This window comes from Gopherus evgoodei, chromosome 1 (assembly GCF_007399415.2).
Source record: "Gopherus evgoodei ecotype Sinaloan lineage chromosome 1, rGopEvg1_v1.p, whole genome shotgun sequence".
In the NCBI taxonomy this organism is placed as follows: Eukaryota; Metazoa; Chordata; order Testudines; family Testudinidae; genus Gopherus; species Gopherus evgoodei.
Genome location: NC_044322.1, coordinates 7,268,684 through 7,293,607, shown reverse-complemented (window position 1 = coordinate 7,293,607; position 24,924 = coordinate 7,268,684). Strand labels below are relative to the sequence as shown.

The 24,924-nt window shown below is 51.6% G+C and overlaps 1 protein-coding gene across 1 annotated transcript in view; it reads left to right on the top strand.

Moving 5' to 3' along the window:
• Nucleotides 1-24,924, top strand: part of ARHGEF17 (Rho guanine nucleotide exchange factor 17) — a 261,567-nt gene that overhangs the window by 232,329 nt on the left and 4,314 nt on the right. Inside the window, exons 9-20 of the mRNA XM_030557307.1 lie at nucleotides 1,248-1,333; nucleotides 3,814-3,932; nucleotides 6,402-6,615; nucleotides 7,351-7,424; nucleotides 8,895-9,088; nucleotides 10,181-10,431; nucleotides 14,678-14,924; nucleotides 16,869-16,955; nucleotides 17,807-17,874; nucleotides 19,591-19,739; nucleotides 21,272-21,446; nucleotides 22,503-22,760. Of these exons, the coding sequence (XP_030413167.1) occupies nucleotides 1,248-1,333; nucleotides 3,814-3,932; nucleotides 6,402-6,615; nucleotides 7,351-7,424; nucleotides 8,895-9,088; nucleotides 10,181-10,431; nucleotides 14,678-14,924; nucleotides 16,869-16,955; nucleotides 17,807-17,874; nucleotides 19,591-19,739; nucleotides 21,272-21,446; nucleotides 22,503-22,760 (1,922 nt within the window). The remainder of the gene's footprint in view (nucleotides 1-1,247; nucleotides 1,334-3,813; nucleotides 3,933-6,401; nucleotides 6,616-7,350; nucleotides 7,425-8,894; nucleotides 9,089-10,180; nucleotides 10,432-14,677; nucleotides 14,925-16,868; nucleotides 16,956-17,806; nucleotides 17,875-19,590; nucleotides 19,740-21,271; nucleotides 21,447-22,502; nucleotides 22,761-24,924) is intronic.

Below are 24,924 nucleotides of genomic sequence, written 5' to 3'. Positions count from 1 at the left end.
GATTGTCTCTTTATAAGACTCAAAACACTGTCCAGGCTGAAGGACCCCAATGGAGAACTGCCCTAGGGGCCGTGTTCTGTGGGTACCCAGGCCTGGCCATTGGCTCCAGTGGAGCAGCAGGGAAGAACTGGTCCCCACGTACTGTCCAAAGTCATCTGAGCCACTTGCCCACTCCAGCCCCCACCCACTGATTTATTTGGAGCAGAGCAGGTCAACTGCACACGTGCCCTTCCCCAGCACAGAACGTCTTTAAACATACTGGACAGGCCCAATCCTGCAAAGGGCTGAGCTCCATCACAACGCCCCGGCCTTCAGTGAGGGCAAGCTTGCCCAGGGCAGAGGTACAGTGGGCCAGCCTTTGAGAGTCACCACTGTGCTGAAGGGGCTGGATCTGGCTGACATAGGCCAGAAAGTGGGCCCAGGTGGCTGGAGAGGGGGTGGGACCCAGGCATTCTGGTTAGCCTGCCCTAGGGGCGGGGGATTCCTCTGGAGTTCCCCAGCAGAGCCCAAGAGAGAATCCCCCTTTGTGGGTGCCAAGGGCTGTTGCAACAACCCACCCACATACACACATCTGTAGGTGGGGGATCAGACCCACAGACTTCATTGTGCGTTGAGAACACTCAGTACCACGCAGGACTGGTCCCTAGCAGCCCAGACAGGGATGTCAGTTTCCCTTCCTCCTCGCTATTTCCCTCTGGCTTCCATTCTCTTCCCCCTTTCATTCCCCAGCCTTCCCCATGGCCTCAATGGGGATCTGTGCCCATCCCGCAATAGAAAGGGGGGCGTTTTGGCTCCCTGGGTGCTCTGCCCATCACGCTGAGGCGGAACAGGTCGACGGGACTTGTGGGAGGTATGGGATAGGGGCTGAGGAATAACTCGGCTGGGACCCCCCCTCCCGAATGCTAAAGCCAAAGCCAGCCTTGTTCCCCATCCTGGTAATAAACCCCAGGAACCAGACTCCGAACACCTGCCTATCCACAGCAGCATGCCAGGCCTGTGCGCTGTGCGCCCGTGAGCAGGCAGGGATGTGACCCAAACTTCCCCAAGTGCTGAGCATGAGAAAAGAAATTGGTGTGACGCGCTCTGGGCTCATCCTGCCAAGACAGCCCAGCTGCTGGAGCTGGTTTTAGGCCCATGATCAGTTCCTGTGTTAAGCCTGGCTCTCTTCAACTTGCCACCCTCACCACCTAGTGGTCGCATTCAGGACTGCAGTCTGAGAATTGATGCATGTCAATTTTCTTTTCCAGTTACACGGCCGCCAGTGTTATAGACATAGCCAGCAAGTACAAACTGCTCTGGAAACTGCCCCTGGAGGATGTCGACATTGTGAAAGGTCTGTACTGACATTATTAGCCATCGTTTGTATTACAGTAGCGCCCAGAAGCCCCAGTCAAGATCAAAGCCCTGGTATGCTTAGTGTTGCGCAGACGGAAGAAAAGACACCTTCAGGAACCTTGGCTGCCTGTCATCCTGGCTTAGCAGCAAAGGATTGCCCATCTATTCTGTCCATGCTGAGTGAAGATCTGGCGAGCAGCTCTCCAATGTACAGTGCTGTATTAGTGCTGTGTTTAACAAAATTGTTACAGGGACAGATTTGTTTGCACCTGCTGCGCTCAGCTGTTTTCCAGTAATCTTCAATAACATGAGCATTTAAATACGTGAGAAACAAGCCCTCTTATCTCCCCCAATACTATAGGGACCAAGCCCCATATAGCTCCAGAGATGCTACTTCTACTTGAGTGTTTGGCTCTTAGTTGTACCACACTTCAGTATTCTTATAGGGATTTGCAGACAATGACTCACTCAGTTATTGAGTTAAATGCCTATGTGCACCACTGCCCTCGGCTGTTTAGACTCGGAACTTCTTGACTGTGTGTCATAAGCCCTCTACTGCCAGCAGCTAGTGGAGATTCTTCTTTAGCTCAAGTGCCAAATTCCTGTGCTTTCAAGGCAGGATGATCAGAATTCTATTGCTGTGAAGCTCCCAGTAGCTGTGGTTTGCAGCCTAGCAACGCAGGGCATGTGACTATATCTGTTCCTTAGTAATAGATGCATACAAAATAACTGAACCATTCAGCACATTTCATATTGAACTGCAGAAAGCAGTAGAAAATATGCTATTGGGAATGTCTATTATAGCATCTCTAGGTATCAGAAATGTCAGCAGAGGACAGAGCAGGTGGCCTAACAAGTCTTTTCCATTGGTTATTTCTGCGATTCATGCATGTGTCAGGGCTTCTGTCCTCCAACCCAGCACAGGCAGGTGCAGAGTGACCACTGTGTTCCAGCCTGTATAACAGGCTGTGGGCCAGGGTCTCCCAGAAGGCCCAGGCCATGCAGCGGGAGGCCGAAGGGGACACTTGTGCACCAGCCACATTCTGAGCCGTTCCGGGAGCTTATGCAGACCCTGGAGGCTGCTCTAACGCTCAGCTATCCACCAACCCCAAATAGCCAGAGCACACAGCACTCCAGCCCCTCCCATCCTTGCCATGGCCCTGGGGAGACAGGGGGAGGTGTCCGAGAATCTGGCCCTATATCCCCCTTCGAGCCTCATGAAAACAATCACAGTTATTTGTACCTCAAAGCCCCAGGCCTCTCGTCAGCACCCAGCCTGAGTAACTCAGCTGGCTGTTGGGGGACAGTCCTCCCCAACCCAGGCCACGGGGTAGGAGCGGAGTTGCTCCCCAGGCCTTCCCCCTGTGTAATTGCTTAGTGGCTGCTGCAGCCCTAGTGACTGTCTCCTCCCCTGAGTGGTTGGGTGGAAGGATTAGGGGAGTGGCCGGCCCTCCCTTGGCCAGGGCTCCCGATGGTGCAAACACATTAATCCCTTGGCGTCAGAGGGGGCATCGGCTCCCGCATCAGTTTCCCTCAGGAAGCCCCGAAGCTCCAGCATCTGGGAACCAGTGCTGCAAGAGGGCCCAGGACAGCTGGGAGGAGGCTGCCTCACTCGGGGATGACTCACCGAGCCCTGAGGACTCTAGTCAGGGCTCTGCCGCGTGGGAATCACTCCATGCGTGAGAACCCAGCCCTCACACTGAGCAGAGCCAGCTGGCTGCTGTGTGCAGCAATGTTCTGCGGACGCTGAGCGTGGGGGAGAACGTGGGGGAGGAGTCGAGCTGCCTGATGCCCATCACAGCAGCCCTTCCGGGGTGGCTTCACCACCCTGGAGTGCCCTGTCACAGGAGTTCCGTGAGCAGTAATGACCTAGCCTCTTTGGCTTAAATTCACCCATGTGCAGGCCAGCACAGGGTTTGTGCACCATCAGCTGACAGGCTGAACAAGCCCCTGGGGCCTTCATTTCCAGCTGCTATTCGTGATGCAGACATGCTGTCCCCCAGCTCTTGGATAAGCCAACAGTCTAAGTGGGCCTTTATACTGGGATGAATTTCAGCAGCTTAGCACAGCAGGCACCTCTGAGGGGCTGGAAGAGCATGTCCCAGTCCCAGCCCCCGCAGAGCAGGACAGCCCTGAAGATCCCTAGAATGGGGTTGAGGGCAGAGATGCAGCAGGAGAACAGGGGAACTAGAGAAAGGGGGTTGTACCCTGAGGCCAGACAAGGCTGGGTCCAAGATCAGCTGTACAGAAGTTCTTGGTAGCCTAGCAGTCAGTGGGGGAGGGGGTCTCATATGACCCTTACTGTATCAGCAGCTGGAGAACAGGAGGGGAGCTGGAGTAAGACTCAGGTGAGGCTCAGTTTGTATTTGGCAGTAGAGAATCCAGGGGGGAAGATATTAAATGAAATGTTAAATGGGGGAAGTATTGTCTCAGCCCAGCTGCTGCCTGATGCACCCTGTCACTCTGTTTGACACACAGGGGCTTCCCAGTCCACCAACCGTGAGAGCATCCAGAAGACGATCTGCCGCCTGGACGAGGACCTGAGCACGCTGGGTCAAGTCAGCAAGCTCTCCGAGACCCTCAGCTTCCCCCACCAGGTGAGGGTGGGCTCCTCGTGGGGGCAGCCGGGGGCTGGGGGCTCCGGTTTAAATCATCTCTCAAGCTCAGATGGAAGCAGCCCTGTCCGGCCACTGCAGAGCCAGCTGGGCCTGAGACGACCCATCCTTGGGCACCCTGGAAATACTGCTCCTTGGACAAGATCGCACCCAGCATTTTTCAAAGAGGTCCTCAGCGAAGAGCCAGACATGATCCCCCTACAAGGGCTCTCTCCATCTCCCCCAGCTTCATGCCATGCAGTGCTGAGCTCCCATCCCACCGTATATTTCTATAAACCTTCCCAGCAGCTGCTTTGCCAAGTGCTGCAGCCTCCTTCCTCGGCTGCACTCGGCAGGCAGCACTTGTGGTTAAAGGGGATCTGAGTAGAGTCCCTCACCCCCTCTACCCTGCCAGCACCTGCAGCCCAGGGGCTATCCCAGGCCAAGGAGGGACAAGGTTAATGGGCTGTGCAGGAAAGGGGCCAGGTGGGATTCTGATATGCCAGGGGGAGGGGGGATTGCTGCAGGATAGATTTAAAAGCCAGCAAGGACCATTGTGATCATCCCGTCTGATCTCTACCCATACTGCCTGGGTGTTCCCTTTGATTGTATTAGGAATACTCATAAAGCATGGGAAATCAGCATAAGCGAGGATCAAAGGCTGTAGCTTATGGTGCCTGGGCACATACACAACTCACAAGCAACTCATTGAACGGTGTTAGCAGACTGACCCTCCCATGAAAGAAACTAGACACCAGCCTGTATAGAGCTGCCTAGATGGCTTTAATTGCGAGGGTCTGTTTAAGACAGTCCGGTGGCCCGCAGGGGATTGGGGTTTATAATCTCTCTGATAGATATTTTTCCCTTGTTCGTTTTATGAGATTAGTAACTAAGGTCTTGTCTACTCTATTCTCCCTTTGTCTGCCTGGGGAATGAGCAGTGTCTGACGTGAAACCTCAGCAGCTGAGGCGGGAAGAAATCAGCGCAGTGCCCTTGATTTTGATGGAGCGACGCTGATTTACACCAGCAAGGGATCTGGCCCTTTTTGTGGCTTGTTGGTTGCTTATCCTCCATTTAACCTGAACACCTGACAAACAGTGGGGAGAAAAGCCCTCGTTCTTAATGATCCAACCACACGCCTCCTGCCCCATCCCTCTGTTAGTGGTTTAGAAAATTCCTGCTCCCATTCTCTTGGTTCTCCAAGGAGACTTGCAGCAAAAATGGGAAAGACAAGACTTGAGGTGGGTGCTATCATCAATGTAAGAAACAAGAAAAAAAAAAAAAAAAACCCTTTCGGATTAAAACCTAAATCTTTTGAGCCCCTTTCTTTATCCATCAGAGAGAAGCAAATAAAGGCCACAAGCCCCGTTTATTTTTCCTCGGTCACCATTAAGGATGAATATGATGATTAGAATTACAATGGGGTTGTCTGCCATAACAGGGGACTCAATTTCAGATCCCTTCCAGTCCTATGTCCATGATCTGTATCACGGTAGCCGTGCATAGAGATCCCAGTCCAGATCAGGGCTATATTATCTCTACCACCAGCGACTGCTCCTATCCCACAAGAACAAGGGGTGTGTGTGTGTCTGTGTCTGTGTGATTTCTGCCATTTGGGGCCACAGTCTGGTGAGACGAGCTCATGAGATTGTTGCCCCATCAGATCAGAACCTGCTCCTGGCCCTGGTTGAGACCCTGGAACCTAAACTCCCGCCCCCCCTAACCAAATTGTACTCAAATCTGCCATCCTCTGCCCATTTAGAGCTGCTTATTTTTGTAAACTTTGCTCCACACTCCAGCTGTTCAGAGGCAGCTTCTTCGTCACCACTCTGATGACAAGTGACTGCCCCTTGAATGCCAGCCACTGCAGCACATTAGCCCCCTTTTATATTCACCCTCGTTAGAGCCAATCAGACTCTGGTTCCTGGGGAGGGCTGGTGTTGCTAGTGGCAGTGTGGCAGTCCCCAGGTTCTGACACTGAATTTGGCGCCTCGATTACCACAGCATCCTTCTCTCTGGGCTGGAGGAATGTGTTCCCATCCCCTCATAGCCCCTCAGAATGCTGCTGCTGCATTTCCTTTGCCCATCGCTTTGCCCCCTCCACAGGCTACCCTTTCTCTGTCACATCGAACACAAGCACCTTGTCTTCACTTCCAAGACCCTTCACAATCGGCCCCCAACCTCCCTATCAGCTGTGGATGAGCAGTGAGTGGCGGTCCCTGCCCAAAAAGCGACACCTATAGGGTCAGGAAAGAAGCTCTGTCATCCTCATTTACACATGGGGACTTCAGGCACAGAAAGGCTAAGTGACGTGCTCAAGATCCCACAGGGAATCTGTGGCAGAGCTGGGAGTTAAACCCTCATCTTCCAGATCCCCATCCACCACCTTAACCACAAGACCATCCTTCCTCCCTGAAGCACACTTCCCCTCCGGATTAAAAATGTTCTTCCTGTTTCTGTGTGCGTCCCCAGAGCCTGGATGACGTCATCAAAGACCTGATGGCCGCCATACACCGAGAGCTGACGGAGAAGCAGTCCCTCTCCTTCACCATGTCCTTCCCACCCAACAAAATGGAGCTTACCACCACCAAAGCTGATGGCACCGAGTCCTTCATCTTTGAGTTCCCCAATCCGGACGCGCGGCACAGCTTTGAGCAGGCCTTTGAGGATGCCAAGAAGAAACTGGGTAACTAGCTCTGCAAACGGGGTCCTGATGTGATCCCCACTAAATGCCAAGGGAAGATTCCCATTGATACCAGCGGGAGTTGTTCTCAGGGCTCCAGACAGGGTATTATCCCTGAGAATCAGTCCTTCCTTGGCTAGGAGGGGCTGGCTGGTTCACTTCTGGGCTGGGAGACAGCCAAGGAAAACCCCAGCTGCGGCAGAAAGTTCCACTGATAATCTATCAGGTAGCACCCTCCCTTCTGTGTCTATGAAATCAAAGCCCTGCTGCGGTGTGGGGAGGTGCTAAATGAAATTGACCGGTCATTGAAAGATCCCAAGACATGTTTTGCCCAGAGAGCGGGTGTTATCCTTTGTGCCTTAGAATCATAGAACCATAGAGTAAGACGAGATCGCGAGTGTCATCTAGTCTAACCCCTTGCCAAGATGCAGGATTTAGCCAAATTCCAGTTTGATCACGGACATGCTGTCCGGCCCATCTGCGGTTTCAGTTGAACACAGTATTTTCCACGTCCAGCACTAACACATTGCCCAGTGGTGTTGTGTGCTGTTAAGTAACTGTGGCGTTCCACCCCGCAGGTGGCTGCATTTCAGTGGTGGGTGCCGTGGTCCCTGTCTCTGTGATGTGCAAAGCCTTCTGGCCTGGGGCATTCGCTGCTGTTTGAGGTTACTACTGTTGACTGCTATAGCCACAGACTCACCAACCTAGCTTTTCTTGTCTTTCTTTTCTTGTCTCCAGCTTCTCACAAGAACTGCCTGGACCCGGAATTCCTGAAGGCGATCCCGATTATGAAGACACGCAGCGGGATGCAAGTATGTTGGCCTTTTATAATGAGACCCACAGAGTTAGCTCAGTTCCCTTCCCCTTGTCCCCGAGCTCCTTCCAACACCTCTGGTGTAGCATTGACACATGTATTAGAGATGAGCCTGAACCACGCCCCACATCTGAACTTTGGGGTGTCCAGGATCTGAATCCAGATTGGGATTTCAAACCCCAGAGTCTGAGACTCTTTAGAGCAGGTGTATTGGTGTGGCCCGTTATGGGCATAGGTCCTTGGAGTGAATGGAAAGACTCCAGTTGACTTCAGTGAGCTTTAGATTGGGCCCATAAGGGCTAACTGTAAAACTGGATTCAGATCCCAAACTGCTCTGAGCCCTGGTCCGGGTTAGACCTGGTCTATACTGGGATGGGGTAGGGGATCGACCTAAGATACGCAACTTCAGCTATGAGAATAGCATAGCTGAACTTGACGTATCTGAGTTCGACTTAGCTTGTGTCCTCACGGCACGGGGTCAACTGCCGCCACTCGCCCGTCGACTCCACTTCCACCTCTCGCCGAGCTGGAGTTCAGCAGTCAACAGGAGAGCAATCGGGGATCCATTTATCATGTCTAAACTACACGCGACAAATTGATCCCCAATAGATCGATCTCTACCCGCCGATCCAGCGGGTAGCATAGATGTACCCTTAGTCTCTACTATACCTGATCCCTATTTCCCCCACCATCCCGTCTCCACCTGATGCCCAAGAGCAAGATGCCGCTTGTTGTGGGGACCAGTGCAGCCCCTAGTGCTCTGTGTTGTTTCCAGAGACAAAAGCCACCACCCACTGGCCTTGATCTGCAGTGGCATGTTCCTGTGGGAACTCAAAGGTCACATCAGGCCCCAGCTTCATGCAGTTCCTCCAGGTAGACGGGAACAGGCCCTTATGTCTCTTACTCAGCCAGAAACCCACACCCATTCAGTAACACAGGTCACCCCTGCCTTGGTGGGTGGGGTGCGTCGCTGGCTGCAGGTGCAGAGCAGCAGGGACTGTTCTTTCTTCATGGGACCCTAGTGCTGGTCCGACAGCCCTGTCTGCACAGGGCAGATGCAGGACAGCGGATGGCAGGCCACGCCTGCCCTCGCTACCCTGCCAGCTGTTTTAAAACCCCTGGTCCTGCTCTGCGGTGCCAGCTGTAACTGCATTTGTTTTGTGTTGCTTTGTGTTGTGGATGCCTGTCTGCAGGGCTCGGGACTGTCTTCTTCACCTCCTGTCTAACAGCTGGCATGTTCCACCCCAGAGGTGGCTGCATGCCAGCGGTGACACCTGTGTATCATTTGGGATGACCGGTACTATTGAAAAGGAAACTGGTTTTATTCAAACCAAGAGACAGAGCGCCTCCTCTGTCCTGTGCCCTTCCCCCCACCCCCGGCCTGGCTGCTTTGAGACATTCGTTGTGAAGGCCTTTCAGTACAATATAAAAATGACCTGAAAATTCCTTGTCTTTTGCCCCCTTCCAGTTCTCTTGTGCTTCTCCCAGTCACAGCAGCCCCGAGAACACCTACGAGGTGTGGGTGTGTAACAGCGACGGCTACGTGGGGCAGGTCTGCCTCCTCAGCATCAAGCAGGAGCCCACGGTGGAGGCCTGCATAGCTGTGTGCTCGGCCAGGATCCTCTGCATCGCCGCCGTGCCGGGCCTCAAGAGAAGCTTCAGGTACGAGATGTCAGTGCATCCGGGGCTGGAAGGAAACAGGGACTGATGCGGGATGGACGCAGGGCCCCAGCACCGCAGGAGCAGGCTGAGCACTGGGTATCTGCCCAGGAGGGGAAGGGGTCCAGGCCAGGCAATGGTCAGAGACACCACTGAGGCCTGTTAGTGTATGAGGCATCAAAAACAAAGAGCAGGTTCCTAGGATAGCTGTGAGGAGAGACAGGCTGACCCAGTGGTCAGGTGCTAGCTTGAGACTCGAAAGAGCAGCTTTCAGGCTCTTCTGTGCCTCAGACTTCTTGTTTTAAAGGGATTTGAATGTCTGTTAAAACCTGGGCCTTAGTCTGTCCACACCCTGGATCCCCAGCTGTCCAGTGATACTCGCACTGCTCTACTTCACAAGATAAATGCATCCCAGTTGTGAGGGGTTCAGATAGTTCAAGGGTCCCAGAGCCCAAACATCTCCACTGCAGCTTTACAGCCCTGCAGCCCCACGAGCCCAGGTCAGCCAGCCCGGGTGGGCCGTGGGTGTAGAGGTCCATAAGATCTGTCCCAGGGGCTGGCAAGACTTGCCTTTCAACCTACAGCACTGTGCTTTACGAACATGCCACTTGGGAGCTTTTGTGGCGATCTGAAACATTTTGGGAGTCCTGGTTGTCTCCTGCCCAAGGCAATAAGGCATCTTGCTTTCTCGGCAGAGGGGAATCACAGACGTCGGTTGTTATTGAAGCGCCAATGTAGATTTTCTGCAATATGTGGCATATAATAGAAGCATTTGGGATTTAATCCTTACAGCACCCCCTCTTAGGCAGGTGAGCCTTCTTATACCCATTTTAAAGGTGGGTAAACTGAGGCACTGTGGCTTTCCCAATGCACAGGATGAGTCAGTAGCAGAGCTAGGACTACAACCCAGGCCTGCAGGGTCTGATACTACTAGCCATTCATTTACATATGTCATCGGTAGCTTAGCCACTTGTGAGCAATGTAGTCACCCCAGGTTTGGTCCCTTCCTATAGCCATGCCCCATCCTGTATGGCGCGGGGTTTTCCCACATGAATGTGCTCCTGGTTTTAAATCCGTGTGTCACTCTAATAACAGGGAGCGTCCCGAGTCCCTGTTGAGTCCAACCTCCGAGCCGGCTCCTTCGGCGCTGGATGACTCCGGGCCGCAGCAGTGCCTACATATCTCCATCTCCGGCTCCTCGATAGAGCTTTCCGAGCCCATGGACAGCGCCAATAGGGAGCTGATGCCTTTTGACAGCGACGATACAGACGATGAGTCCTCTCCAAGCCCGTCAGGCACACTCCAGAGCCAGGCCAGCCACTCCACCATCTCCTCCAGCTTTGGAAGTGAGTCATCAACTCTTAGGCCAGTAATGACTGAGCCCTGCTATTATGGGGGAGCTGGTAGTGACGCTAACACTTTCCATTATAAAGGATTCTTGACACCTTTTCTTTGAGAAGCTCTCGCACCATCATTAATTGCATCAGGCCTTTGATATTCAGCAAGGGAAAAGCCCTCAGACTAGAGGGATGCCTTTTCTTTGTCCCAGGAAAATCCATTCAGCTTTGGTTGAGATATAAACCATCAAATCGCCTTTTCCTTTCGCTGGCTTGCGTTTCTCAGGGAAATCTTGTTGCAGTCACAAATAATAGAATTTGTTTTCACTTTTTTCTTTTAAAAACAAACTCTAGGAAATGACATACAAGAAAATGATGTTCAAAGGTTGTTATTAAGGTTGCAAAATCAAGCACTGGCTAGTTCAGAAATGTTAGAATTATTCAGCCACTTTGTGTGTATGCATTAGGATACAGTCTTTAATTAAGTATCAGAGGAGTAGCCGTGTTAGTATGGATCTGTAAAAGCAGCAAAGAGTCCTGTGGCACCTTATAGACTAACAGACGTTTTGGAGCATGAGCTTTCGTGGGTGAATACCCACTTTGTCAGATGCATGTAGTGGAAATTTCCAGGGGCAGGTATATATATGCAGGCAAGCTAGAGATAATGAGGTTAGTTCAATCAGGGAGAATGAGGCCCTGTTCTAGCAGTTGAGGTGTGAAAACCAAGGGAGGAGAAACTGGCTTTGTAGTTGGTAAGCCATTCACAGTCTTTGTTTAATCCTGAGCTGATGGTGTCAAATTTGCAGATGAACTGAAGCTCAGCAGTTTCTCTTTGAAGTCTGGTCCTGAAGTTTTTTTGCTGCAGGATGGCCACCTTAAGGTCTGCTATAGTGTGGCCAGGGAGGTTGAAGTGTTCTCCTACAGGTTTTTGTATATTGCCATTCCTAATATCTGATTTGTGTCCGTTTATCCTTTTCCGTAGCGACTGTCCAGTTTGGCCGATATACATAGCAGAGGGGCATTGCTGGCATATAATGACATATATTACACTGGTGGACGTGCAGTGAATGAACCGGTGATGGTATGGCTCATCTGGTTAGGTCCTGTGATGGTGTCGCTGGTGTAGATATATGGGCAGAGTTGGCATCGAATGCACCAGCGACACCATCACAGGACCTAACCAGATCAGCCATACCATCACCAGTTCATTCACCTGCACGTCCACCAGTGTAATATATGCCATTATATGCCAGGAATGCCCCTCTGCTATGTACATCAGCCAAACTGGACAGTCGCTATGGAAAAGGATAAACGGACACAAATCAGATATTAGGAATGGCAATATACAAAAACCTGTAGGAGAACACTTCAACCTCCCTGGCCACACTATAGCAGACCTTAAGGTGGCCATCCTGCAGCAAAAAAACTTCAGGACCAGCTTCAAAGAGAAACTGCTGAGCTTCAGTTCATCTGCAAATTTGACACCATCAGCTCAGGATTAAACAAAGACTGTGAATGGCTTGCCAATTACAAAACCAGTTTCTCCTCCCTTGGTTTTCACACCTCAACTGCTAGAACAGGGCCTCATTCTCCCTGATTGAACTACCTCATTATCTCTAGCTTGCCTGCATATATATATCTGCCCCTGGAAATTTTCACTACATGCATCTGACGAAGTGGGCATTCACCCACGAAAGCTCATGCTCCAAAACGTCTGTTAGCCTATAAGGTGCCACAGCAGTCTTTAATTAGATGATCAAGTACTATTTTTTTCCATAGAATCCCTGCTTTATTCAGTGCACAGGATGGATGCACAGGGGCAGAATGAGGCTGCACTGGCAACTGTGTATCTGGCATTTTCCTAACTTTTAAGTGCTTGACTTTGCAACCTAAACAATGTTCTTTGTATGTTGTTTTTAATACGTAATAAATATCCATGTCTTCAGTGCTGTTGTAGCCATGTTGGCTCCAGAATATGAGAGAGACAAGGTGAGGTCATATATTTGATTGAACCAGCTTCTGATCCTGGAAGGGGCTTTTGAGCTATACAGAACCAGAATGTCTTGTCCAGACCTGAGGAAGAGCTCTCTCGAGCTCGAAAGCTTGTCCCTCCCACCCACAGAATTTGGCCCAATAAAAGGTATTACCTCACCCACCTGGTCTCTCATACAGATATTGGACATATTTTACATGTATATTTAATATATCACTAATCTTGGTGTCCTGACTGCAGTAAGACCAGGATTTGGATTCTGATTTCCAGTATAAATCCAGAGTAACTTCACTAAGTAAATGGATTTACTCTGGATTTAGACTCATAGACACATAGACTTTAAGGTCAGAAGGGACCATTATGATCATCTAGTCTGACCTCCTGCACAATGCAGGCCACAGAATCTCACCCATCCACTTCAATAACAAACCCCTAACCTATGTCTGAGTTTTTGAAGTCCTCAGATTGTGGTTTGAAGATCTCAAGCTGCAGAGAATCCTCCAGCAAGTGACCCATGCCCCATGCTGCAGAGGAAGGCGAAAAACCTCCAGGACCTCTGCCCTGGAGGAAAATTCCTTTCCAACCCCAAATATGGCGATCAGTTAAGCATGTGGGCAAGCATGTGGGCAAGTGTGACGATGCGGTTCTGGCGGGACCCAACTGAGAGTGCCAATTCAGGACCAATTGCTCAAACAGGGCAGTCACAGCCCAAGGCTGGGTTTTTTCCACCTCTAAGGCAAACCAAACCAGCCAGACAAAAATGACTTTGGTTTCACCCCACTGGGTGACCACAAGTCACACAAGCAATTTCCTTAGACACTCCAGCCTCCCAGTATCACCACCAGTGCCACCCGTCCTGGGGATGAATGGTTATGAAAACCAACACCCCAGTAAAAGAAAAAGGTTCTCTCGATCCCAAAGGACCAAGCCCCAGACCCAAGTCAATATACACATCAGATCTTACCCACAAATCACACTGTTGCCAATCCTTTAGAATCTAAAATCTAAAGGTTTATTCATAAAGGGAAAAAGATAGAGATGAGCCCTAGAATTGGTTAAATGGAATCAATTACACACAGTAATGGCAAAGTTCTTAGTTCAGGCTTGTATCAGTGATGGAGTAAACTGCAGGTTCAAATCAAGTCTCTGGAGTACATCCCCAGCTGGGATGGGTCATTCAGTCCTTTGTTCAGAGCTTCAGTTTGTAGCAAAGTCCCTCCAGAGGTAAGAAGCAGGATTGAAGACAAGATGGAGATGAGGCATCAGCCTTATATAGACACTTCCAGATGTAAGAACACTTCTTTGTTCTTACTGTGGAAAATTACAGCAAAATGGAGTTTGCAGTCACATGGGCCAGTTTCTGCACACCCTGCTGAGTCACAAGGTGTATCTGCCTCCTCTCAATGGGTTAATTGTGTAGCTGATGGTCCTTAATGGGCCATCAAGCAGGCTAAGCAGAGCTAACACCCACTTGTCTGGGATCTTTCCCAGCAACATAGCCTAAGTTTGAAATATAGACAGTATAGAGCCAATACTTATAACTTCAACTACAAAATGATACAGACATATAGACAGCATAATCATAACCAGTAACTCATAACTTGGTCTTAGACACCTTATATGACCCCCTTTATATAGGATTTGGTGCCACTACAGGACCTTGGTTGCAAACCATGTTCTATATGATCCCAGTTTATATCAATAACGTCACAGCAAGACTCACCAGCCAGCACCCAGGAAAGAATTCTCTGTAGTAACTCAGATCCCACCCCAGCTAACATCCCATCCCAGACCACTGGGCATACTTACCTGCTGATAATTTGGCAATTGATCTTTGATCAATTTGGGTCGGTGCATCTGAGAACAGAATCTGTCTCCCTCTGCAGAAGGTTTGGGGATTGCTCCTACAGGATGAAAAGTGCCATGGAAATGTCAGATACTAGAAAAAGCTGAAAGTCTCAATGTCTTTTGTTATATAACTTGGCCTGGGCTCCCATCAGAGAGCACTTAACCACTGTGCTATTCAGCTACAGTATGAAATATCCCAGGTCAAACTCTGCCCTCAGCAACACTAGGTAATGCCCACAGTATCTCCATCTGGTGCCTAGACACCGTGGTAGTGGGTACAAGAAAATAGATGGGGTTAAACTGGAGTCGACTAGATTGGGTTCGGTGGAAATGAGTGAGTTAATCCAGAGTCACACTGATCAGAATCTGATCCTAAAACATCCTGGTTTGTTCTTGTCACCTCTTCTTGTCCAGACGAAGAGATCCCCAGCTCCAAAGATGTGGCAGCTGAAACCACCAGCTCGGAAGAGGAGCAGGACCCAGGCTTCCTTCCCATCTCCAGCACCTTCAGCCAGAACAGGAATAGCGAGAGCCCCATGGATGGGCGGGCGATGAGGAGGTCAAGCCGAGGGTCCTTCACAAGGGGCAGCTTGGAGGACCTGCTGAGCATAGATCCTGAGGCTTATCAGAGCTCAATGTGGCTGGGCACAGAGGATGGCTGGTAGGTCAGCTAGGAGCAGGCAGAGTATTGGAAAAGGGGTGGGGGCTTCTTGGCGGATGTCACCTGATCCTGGTGGCCTGCATGCAAACACTGCAGAGCCGACTTCCTTTGGTAGCCTCTGTAATGGACGGCTGTGCTGGAGTGAAGCTGCCAATATGGGTGTTGTTGGCAGGGGGACACTTAGCATGCTGGGAATGGGGGGATGGTGTGACGAAGGAGGGGATTCAGGTACTGTCTGGGGTAAACCCCGAGAACGGAGGGAGGTGGAGCTCAGTGCTGGTGGAAACGCTGGGCCAAACACCGGCCTGGTGTAAGCAGGTGCAACTGCATTGATTTAATTGGCATTGTACCCATTGGCACCGGAAGGATCTCATCAAATCCTGGTGAGCCATATTCTGCACTGAACAGGGAGGCAGAATCTCTTAAATCCACCTCGTTAAATGTCCACCTACCCCACACACGGCACACATAGGCATGCACGTGTAAGTGCCTCTGGACGCACACATAGACAAGGCATCATGCCCACATGCCCGGCATCCCCACACAGAGGCACACAGGATCTGGTAGGGTGGCTTCTTTTGGCTTTAAACTCTGTGACTGTGTGTCCACCCCTCCATGCACAGCGTCCTCCCCCACCCTCACCCCCCACACATTTGTGTGCACACAATCCATGCACGCACAAGACTGAAGAAGAAGAATGGAAATGTCTGAAAACCCTCTCACCAAAGCATGGCCCCGCACCCCAGGGCTGGGGGCTGGCTCACACTTTTGTGTTAATGTCAGTGGCTCAGGGATTTGTGCTGACACTTTTCCTGGGCCATATGTAGGCCCTGAGGAGCTGAGATCACACAAGAGTTGGTTTTCTGAAGGTCTTCCCCAGCCAGCTGGAGGCTGCATTGCTCATTGTCCTGGCCCATAAACACAAACACTTCTGCCTGCACACGCCCCTCATATGTTCGTACATAGACACTGCACTGCCCACCCACCCCAGCTCCTCCAGCCCCAAAAGCTGGTCCTTGATGTGGAGGCCACTAGAGGGCCACCTAAGTACAGCACACACACCACACATCAGAGGTGTAGCCGTGTTAGTCTAGATCTGTAAAAAGCAACAGAGTCCTGTGGCATCTTATAGACTAACAGAAGTATTGGAGCATGAGCTTTCGTGGGTGAATACCCACTTCATCAGGCGCATCTGATGAAGTGGGTATTCACCCACAAAAGCTTATGCTCCATTACTTCTGTTAGTTTATGAGGTGCCACAGGACACTCTGTCGCTTTTTACACACCACAGTCAACCTGTGGAGCTCATTGACAGAGGATGCTGTGAAGGCCAAAACTATAACTGGGTTCAAAAAAGAACTAGATAAGTTCATGGAGGATCAGTCCAGTCAAGATGGTCAGGGGCTCAACTCCACGCTCTGGGTGTCCGTAGCCTTTGGCTGTGTGATGGTGGGACCGGTCAACAGGGGATGGATCACTTGATAATTACCCTGTTCTGTTCATTCCCTCTGTGGCATCTGACACTGGCTGCTGTTGGAATACAGGATACTGGGCTAGATGGGCCATTGGTCCAACCCAGTATGGCCGTTCTAATGTTCTAACCCTGTGAGCAAGCCTTATAACGGGTGGAACTCACACACCAGCCAGGGCATACCAGTGTCACCCGTGCTGCACGCTCCAGAGAGCTGCGAGCCAGTGCTAGGGAGGCTTGTGAATGACATCATTCCCAGCTGCCCTGTGGGTGAGCTTTGCTGCCCTGGTACTGGTGCCAGTGGAGAAGGGAAGGGAAACTGAGGCTGAGCAAACATACAAAGTGTGTTTCCCAGCATTGGGATTTGATGTGACCGGAGCTGCTTCGGGTTTCCCTCTGCCTGTGCCAGGTCAGAGAATCGGTTCCATCAGCCAAGGCAGAGGAATCTCAGCTGCCTCCCTTTTGTCTTCTAGCATCCATGTGTACCAGTCCTCGGACAACATCCGCAACAGGAAGAACAGCATGAAGATGCAGCACTCGGCCTCCGTCATGTGCATCCTGTAAGTGGTACACGGCACGTGGCATCGGCTGCTGCCAGGGCCCTGCCTAGACCTCTAGGGGTACATCTACATGCAGTTAGATACCTGCAGCTGGCCCGTGCCAGCTGACTTGGGCTAAGGGGCTATTTAACTGCAGTGTAGACATTCACACTTGGGCTGCAGCCCAAGCTCTGGGAATCTGCCACTTTGCAAGGTCCTAGGGCCCAGGCTCCAGCCCAAGCCCGAACATCTACACCACGACTAAACAGCCCCTTAGCCCGAATCAGCTGGCATGGGCCAGCCACAGGTGTCTAATTGGTATGTCTTAGGTAGTTACTCGATAGTAACTAATACAGAGCGTAGATGGCCTCGTGGTAAAGGTGCTTAAGGGGACCTGGCTTCAGTGCCTGGTTCTGCCACGGACAGTCACGGCCTTGCTCTTTGCCTCGGTTTCCTCAGCTGTCCGGCACGGTTAGCACGCCTTCCTTTGTTGGCTTGTCTGTTCAGATTGTATGGCCTTTGGGGCAGGAACCTTTTCTTGTGTAGTCCCTGGTACATCAAGGCCTGGATCTGAGTTGAAGCCGATGTGTGGGGAGGGTGGGAGATGGAGCTGCAGATGGCTGCGGAGGAGCGGGGGCTGTGCAGGATGCTATGTTTGAAAGAAGAACTAGAGGTTGGGATTGGGGGTAGTTAAGAGCCCTTGATATGGGGCACTATGGGGAGGGAAGGAGAGACTAAAGTGCCCCAAGGGAACAGCCTTTTGCAGGAGAGACTTGATTCCCTGGGAGCAGCCTGCTGGGAGGGAAGCTGCTGCTGCGCTGTTGCGGTGACGTCTGTTGCAAGCTAACTGCGCCGGCGTCTCGCCTCGGCAGGTACCTGGATAACCAGGTCTTTGTGTCCCTGGCGAACGGAGAACTCATCGTCTACCAGAGAGAGGCAGGTGAGTCTGATGCCAACAGCGCTGCGCCCTGACGTAGGGCCTTCCACGCCGCCGTCCCACAGCGCTTCCCAAGCAGCTGGCTGAGCCTCTCAACTCCCTTGAGCGACAAGGTAGCATTAAGACCATCCATGGGGAGCGGAACAAGAGAGGTTACTGAGCTGAGGGCAGTGGCAAAGCGGTGCATAGAACCCAGGAGTCCTGATTCCCCATCCCCCTCTCCAACCGCTGCCATCATGTCCTCTGTGGCTTTAGATTAGCTCTTCAATTTGAGCCAATTTTTTCAGAAGCATCCGCTAATTTGGGGCACCCAGAGGTAATGGGCTCTCTCTGGGCACTCAGAGTTAGCAGGCACTTCTGAAAATGTTGGCCTTTCATGTTTAAAGTGCCAGGCTGCCCTTTCACTAACTGATCTGGGTCCGATTCTCCTCTTTCTTAGCCTGGTGTAAATCAGGAGTAACTCCACAGACGCTCGTGCAGTTAGACTGGTGTAAGGAAGAGAAGAACCCAGCCTTGTGTGATCATTTCGCCATTTAGTGTGGCCTTGGCAGGGACAGAAGCCTTGGTATATTTTTCACAATGCTTAGGGCTCATGGAATTGGAGATTCCTGGCCAAACTCTGCCCTCACGTAAACTCGGTGCCCACGTCGACCATAACCCGGACCCCCATTGTAGAGCTGGGGTCAGAGCTAACGCGGTTTGGACACCAAGGGTCAGATGCTGCTCCCAGCGGTACTGGCGCGAATCGGGAGTGACCGGGCTGCCTGTAGGGGAGTCGCTCCGGAATGACACTGCTGTAACTGAAGGCAGGATTCATAGCCTGTAGAATCCACATCTCAGAGGAATGCCTGGGGATGGTGGGAGGAGAAGGAAACATCCTTGAGGTTGCAGAGCAGGTTTATGGCCACAGGCTCCTGGCCTTGATTCCTTGTGTCTCTTGCACTGTAGTGAGGAGTCGCTGGAAGGCTGAGATGCAGCCAGGGGGAGGTGGGAGTTCTGAACTCGGTGGGCACTAAAAGTGCCTGGCCAGCTAACTTGGCAGCAGAGTGGCTGTGGCTGTTAGCCCGGCTAGCCTTAGTCTGAAGGGCCTTTCCTTGGCTCTGCCACAGGCTTCCTATGTGACCTGGGGCAAGTCACTTAACCTCTCTGCCGCCGTTCCTCCATGCAATGGAGTAAATAGCATGGACCTGCTTCACAGCGCAGCTCCAAAGCCTCATCAGGGCTCTGAGCTCTTCCTCTGGAAGCCAGCACAGAGATGTGCACTGTTACTGTCATCACCATCCTTAATCCCATCTCTGCCAGCTGGTGGCGGTTTGCATGGCCCAGAACATTGCACACGCTCTAGCCCAGCGGGTAGTGCACTAACCTAGACCTTGGAAGACCTGGGCCCAAGTTCTTGCTCTGCCACAGACTTTTGTGGGGTATTGGGCAAATCACCAAAACTCTCCGCGCCTCGGTTTCTCACCTGTACGATGGCGATAACAGCACAGCCCTGCCTCCCAGGGGTGCTGTGAGGAGCTCAGATGCTGTGGTCATGGAGGCCATACAGGTGTCTCAGCTGGGCAGTAGGCAGCTAGAGGGCATTCAAAGCATCACCCACATGTCATGCCTGGTTTAACAGAATGTGTGTCCACCGGCCCATGTGGCTGCTGTGCTGTGGAGACCCATGGGGGGCGGCTAAGGAGAACCCAACTGTTGATTTCTTCTTTCTCTGTACAGGACATTTCTGGGACCCTCAGAACTCCAAGTCCCTGTCCCTTGGCTCCCCGGGCAGCCCTGTCTCTAAGATGGTGTCGGTGGCTGGCAAGCTGTGGTGTGGGTGTCAGAACCGAGTCGTTATCCTCAACACGGCCACACTGCTGCAGGAGGTACCCGCTCACTTTCCTTGCCCCTGGGAGGGCTCAAACAAACATGCGGGCATGGGGGGGGATCAGGAGGCTGGTCATGAGCTTTGGGGCGCAACCTGAGGCCTAAGGGAGTCTGTGGAAAGACTCCTCTTGATTTCCGTGAGCTTTGGATCGGCCCCTCAGTCAGGGCGCACACAGCACAGAGCCGGGATCTCTGATCAGGAGAGCCACCTTTGTCCTGAGGTAAATACTCCAGCCCCTCGCAGTGAGATGTGTTTAGCCACCAGGGTCCCCCCTCGGTTCGTTCCTACATCACTTTCCAAAAGGTCGTATTCTGCCCTGGGACAGTCCATGGCCAAGCCCCATTGTCTTTGAGCCCCTAGCAGTGACTGATCCCACTGGGTCTGCGTCATGCTTTCCGTCTGTAAAGCGTGGCAGCCTCAGACATGCTGGAGCTTGTGTAGGATCAGGGTCACCCTGTGAGCAGCAGAGCTCCGTGTATAGGTGACCATGGGGGAGATGCTGTAGGAATGCACAGGGGCAGCAGCCTCCTACCAGCCATCACTGAGATGGATGCTGTGTAGAAGAGATTAGAGGTGGAGGAAGCAGACAAGAAAGGGTGGCCTTGTGGTTAAAGCAGGTGGCATGGGAGCTGGGTTCTGTTCTTGGCACCATCTCTGGATCACGTCACAACCCTCCAGGTTTTTGAATTTCTTCTGCCTTTGAGTGCCCACTGTGAGACACCTAGAACCCGAATATCTGAGGGGCCAGCACTTATTGGCTTCCACAAGAGGGCGCTTGGCACCTCTGAAAACCATCCCCAAAGTGTCTCCGGGCAGGCACCCAAAATAAAGGCATTCAAAAACGGAGTCTAATTTTCACAGTGCGGTCCTGACCCTCTCTCCCTCAGCTGGGAAAAAGCTGCTTACCTCCCTCCCTGAGGAGTTTGTGAAGCGCCTGCCATCTTGTATGGAAAAGGCTACAGAAATGCAATGTATTCGTATATTCCTCTTCATGCATCCTGGACAATGGCCCTCTTATATTTAGCTTAGCCCGGGGTAGGGGGGTTGCTGATGGAATGGCTCGGGTGGTGTTGTGCTGATGGAATGGCTCGAGTGTCTTACTGAGAGACGTGAAAGGCAGCATGGTCCCATGGCCGGGAGACTGGCCTGGGCGTCAGGAGACCTGGGTGCTAATCCCAGCTCTGCTACAAATCACTCCCTCTCCCTGTGCCTCGGTTTCCCCTTTGGCCTCATCTATTTAGATTGCAGAGTGAAAGCTCCTTGCTCCGTGTCTGTACAGCACCTTGCCCAATGGGGCCTTGATCTCAGTGGGGCCCTCTGGGTGCTACCACACTGCAAATAATAATAAGGGAGAAGTGCCAGGGGAACATTCCACAAGGAGAAGTCACTTCCTCACCAGCAAGTCTGGATCCCTAAAGCACAGGGCTGCACGGCACAGAACCAGAGTGGCCCGTTGGCTCTGCTGCCAGTGCGGAGGGTCCCATCCTTTGGCAGCAGTACGATGGACGCACTTCTCCTCTCCATCCCCAGCACACGTTCCATATTGGGCAGGACAGCAACCGCAGCGTGACCTGCATGGTGAGCTGCAGCCCAGGTATCTGGATCGCACTCCAGAGCAGTGCCCAGGTGAGGCTGTATCACGCCACAAGCTACGAGCAGCTGGCGGAAGTCGATATCACGCCCCTGGTCCACAAAATGTTAGCAGGTACCAGCATTGCCTTCGAACGGTTTTTCTGCGGCACTGAGCTATGAAACCAAGGGAGACCTGCCTCTGCACAGCTGCTGGGTCGGAGCCATAGAGACCGGGTTGTGGGGTTCAGAGTTCAGTGGCAGCCCAAGGGGAGGCATCTGAACAAGGCTTACTTTGGGGTCTGCAGATGCCAGCAGGATGTGTTTGGGATCTGATCAGTCATCCCTCCTCAGGCCACCCAGGGAGCTGGCATTTGCTTCCGCTGGCTAGAGTCAGGCTTAACAAGGGCAGTCACTGGACCAGCTGCCTCAGCCAGCAGCCATGCTCCTTCCCCCTGAGCGACAGCGCATGCTGTCCCGGGCCCGGCCAGGCCTGTCTCAAGCAGAGACTGCACGATGTTCTGAGGGGCGAGCCGTGGGGATCAAAGACCACGGGACCATCCTGTTTCTCTTCCCTTTGGACCATAGAAGAACTCACGTGTTGATTTCCCAGTGAGGACAGGCCGACGTGTAATCACTGCACCCGCAAACCAGGGCTGTCGGAACAGAGGGAGCCTAGGGTCCATGGCCCTCCCACTTTTCACCACGGGCTGGCCCCCTTCCCCTCCTCTTTCTCCTGAGGCCCTGTCTCCTGGCCAGGCTGGAAGCTGGAACCCAGCCCAGGTGAGAGCTGCCCAGGGAGCCTCCCTGGTGTGGCTGTGGCTTCTAAGTTGGCCGGGGGGCAGGGCCTCAGGGGGAAGAGGAAAGGCAGAAGCAGGTTCATGGAGGGGATGGGTCCTCATGGCCCCCCCACTTCACCCCTGCCCAAAACACCTGACTCAAAAAGCTAGGAAGACCCAAGATCTGGCGCTGCCCATCCTATGCTATCTTGTGACAGAGTTCATGTGGGGCATGCCCACCTGGCCCAGATGATCCCTACTCGATGCCCTGCAGAAAGGTGCATTGCCCATGGGAGATAGATGCTGCAGAGAGCTTGACCAATAACCTCCTTTGGTCACATGTTCAAGGGACCTTTTAGTACTTCAGCTTACCTGTGTTTTAACTCCTCGTCCTCTCCTTGTCCCGCTGGCAGGTTCGGATGCCATTATCCGCCAGCACAAGGCTGCCTGTTTGCGGATCACAGCACTCCTGGTTTGCAAGGACTTGCTCTGGATTGGTACCAGCGCCGGGGTGGTGCTGACGCTCTCAATAACGGCAAACGCCACCTCCTTGAAGATGCCCCTGACGCCGGTGGGTTTGTCCCAGGGGCACACTGGGCACGTGCGCTTCCTCACCTCCATCGAACTGCCCGACAGCTTTGATATCATCTTTCCACTGCCGAGGGATCCAGGTGGGTCCAGCAGGCGGGTTTGTACCCACACTCAGAACCCAGAGATCATCAGGGGCTGAAATTTCCACCCAACAGCTGCCCCCCCAACCATGGAATCCCAGGGCCAATTTTCCCACGTTCAGTTGTTTCTTACTCTTAGGGTCGTCCCTTTGGATGGGCCTACTGGAGGGGTAAAAAGTTGGGGACGGGGCATATATCCAGGATATCAAATCCCACTTAGTCTATCCCCTGTGGGGCCCAAGCAGGATTGTTCCCCTCTAATACCAGATGTGGACAAAAATAATGTTATAGAACCATTAAAATGTCCCGTGTGATTTTTAGTGGGTCTGTATCTCAGGAACCCCTTGCTCAAATAACTCCAAATTTTGACCACTAACCCTACCCCAGACATCCATAAGGCACAGCAATTTTCAAGACAGTCTGAGTTGGCACGTGGATTTTAGCGCATTTGGGAAAATCATCTTTTAAACAGTAAGCGAGTCTCAACCCTCACTATAGCAGAGCTACTGCTGCGCTCTCATTCCCTGGTTCTTTGTCCAGCCTATTTTTCAATCATCCAAGAGACGCAGCTTCACTGCTACTTTTGGGAGACATCTCTGGGTGCAGCAGGGTGCAGGTGCTGAGTGTGCCCCCTTATGGCATGGCATGGTACTGCAGACACCCAGCCTCAGTTTAACATCTCTGTTTGGAGGGGGAATACCAAAGAAGCCCACCACCATAGCCTTTAACTTCTAAAAGAGGAAATACACAAAAATGAGGAGGCTAATTAAATGGAAATTCAAAGGAATAGTCACAAAAGTGAAATGCCTGCAAGCTGCATGGAAACTTTTAAAAAACACCATAATAGAGGCTCAAATTAAATGTATACCCCAAATGAAAAACACATTAAAAGAACCAAAAAAATATCACCATGGCTAAACAACAGAGTGAAAGAGGTGATTACAGGCAAAAAGGCATCCTTTAAAAACTGGAAGTGAAGTCCTCCTGAAGAAAACAGAAAGGAGCATAAACTCTGGCAAGTCAATTGTAAAAGTATAATTAGGCAGGCCAAAAAAGAATTTGAAGAGCAGCTAGCAAAAGACACAAAAGCTAACAGCAAAATAAACAAATAATTAAACAATTAAGTACATCAGAAGTGGGAAGCCTCCCAAACAGTCAGTGGGCCACTGGAAGCCAAGGCTGTTGCAGAGAAGCTAAATGAATTCTTTGCATCGGTCTTCACTGCTGAGGATGTGAGAGAAATTCCCACACTTGAGCCATTCTTTTTAGGTGACAGATCTGAGGAATTGTCCCAGACAGAGGTGTCATTAGAAGAGGTTTTGGAATAAAGCCATAAATTAAAGAGTAATCAGTCGCCAGGACCAGATGGAATTCACCCAAGAGTTCTGAAGGAACTCAGATGTGAAATTGCAAAATTACTAAGTGTCTTATGTTACTTGTTACTTAAATCAGCCTCTATACCAGATGACTGGAGGATAGCTAATATGACATTGATTTTTTAAAAAGGCTCCAGAGATGATCTTGGCAATTACAGGCCAGTAAGCCTAACTTCAGTACCAGGCAAACTGCTTAAAACTATAGTAAAGAACAGAATTATCAGACACATAGATGAACACAATTTGTTGGGGAAGCGTCAACATGGCTTTTGTAAAGGAAAATCATGCCTCACCAATCTGTTAGAATCCTTTGAGGGGGTCAACAAATGTGTGGACAAGCATGATCCAGTGGGCATAGTGTACCTGGACTTTTTTGGGGGAAGTTCTCCGGCCTGTGTTACGGAGGAGGTCAGACTAGATGGTCAAAATAGTCTCTTCTGGCCTTGGAATCTATGAATAAGCTGCCCCTTCCCTCAGTCTCCCTGGAGGCGAGGCTAGCACAGAGCAGAATTCATGCTGCTCTTGGGAAAGGTGGGCTGGGGACTTCAAGGGTGAGAAGCCCATTCCTTTTGACCAAGGCTTTCCAAAGCGATTGAGGAAGGGGGCATGAGATTTGGGATGCCTGGTGTGAAACTCCTTAAGGGTTCTGATTTTCAGCAGCTTGGGTTCTCCAAACTGTCTGAAAATCAGGTCCTCAGGATAAGCCTGCAAAATCACCTTTAAAACTCCTGGCCTTTGGTGCTCAGGAGGAGAATGGGGTGGACCCATGCGTGGCAAGGCTCCTGGGG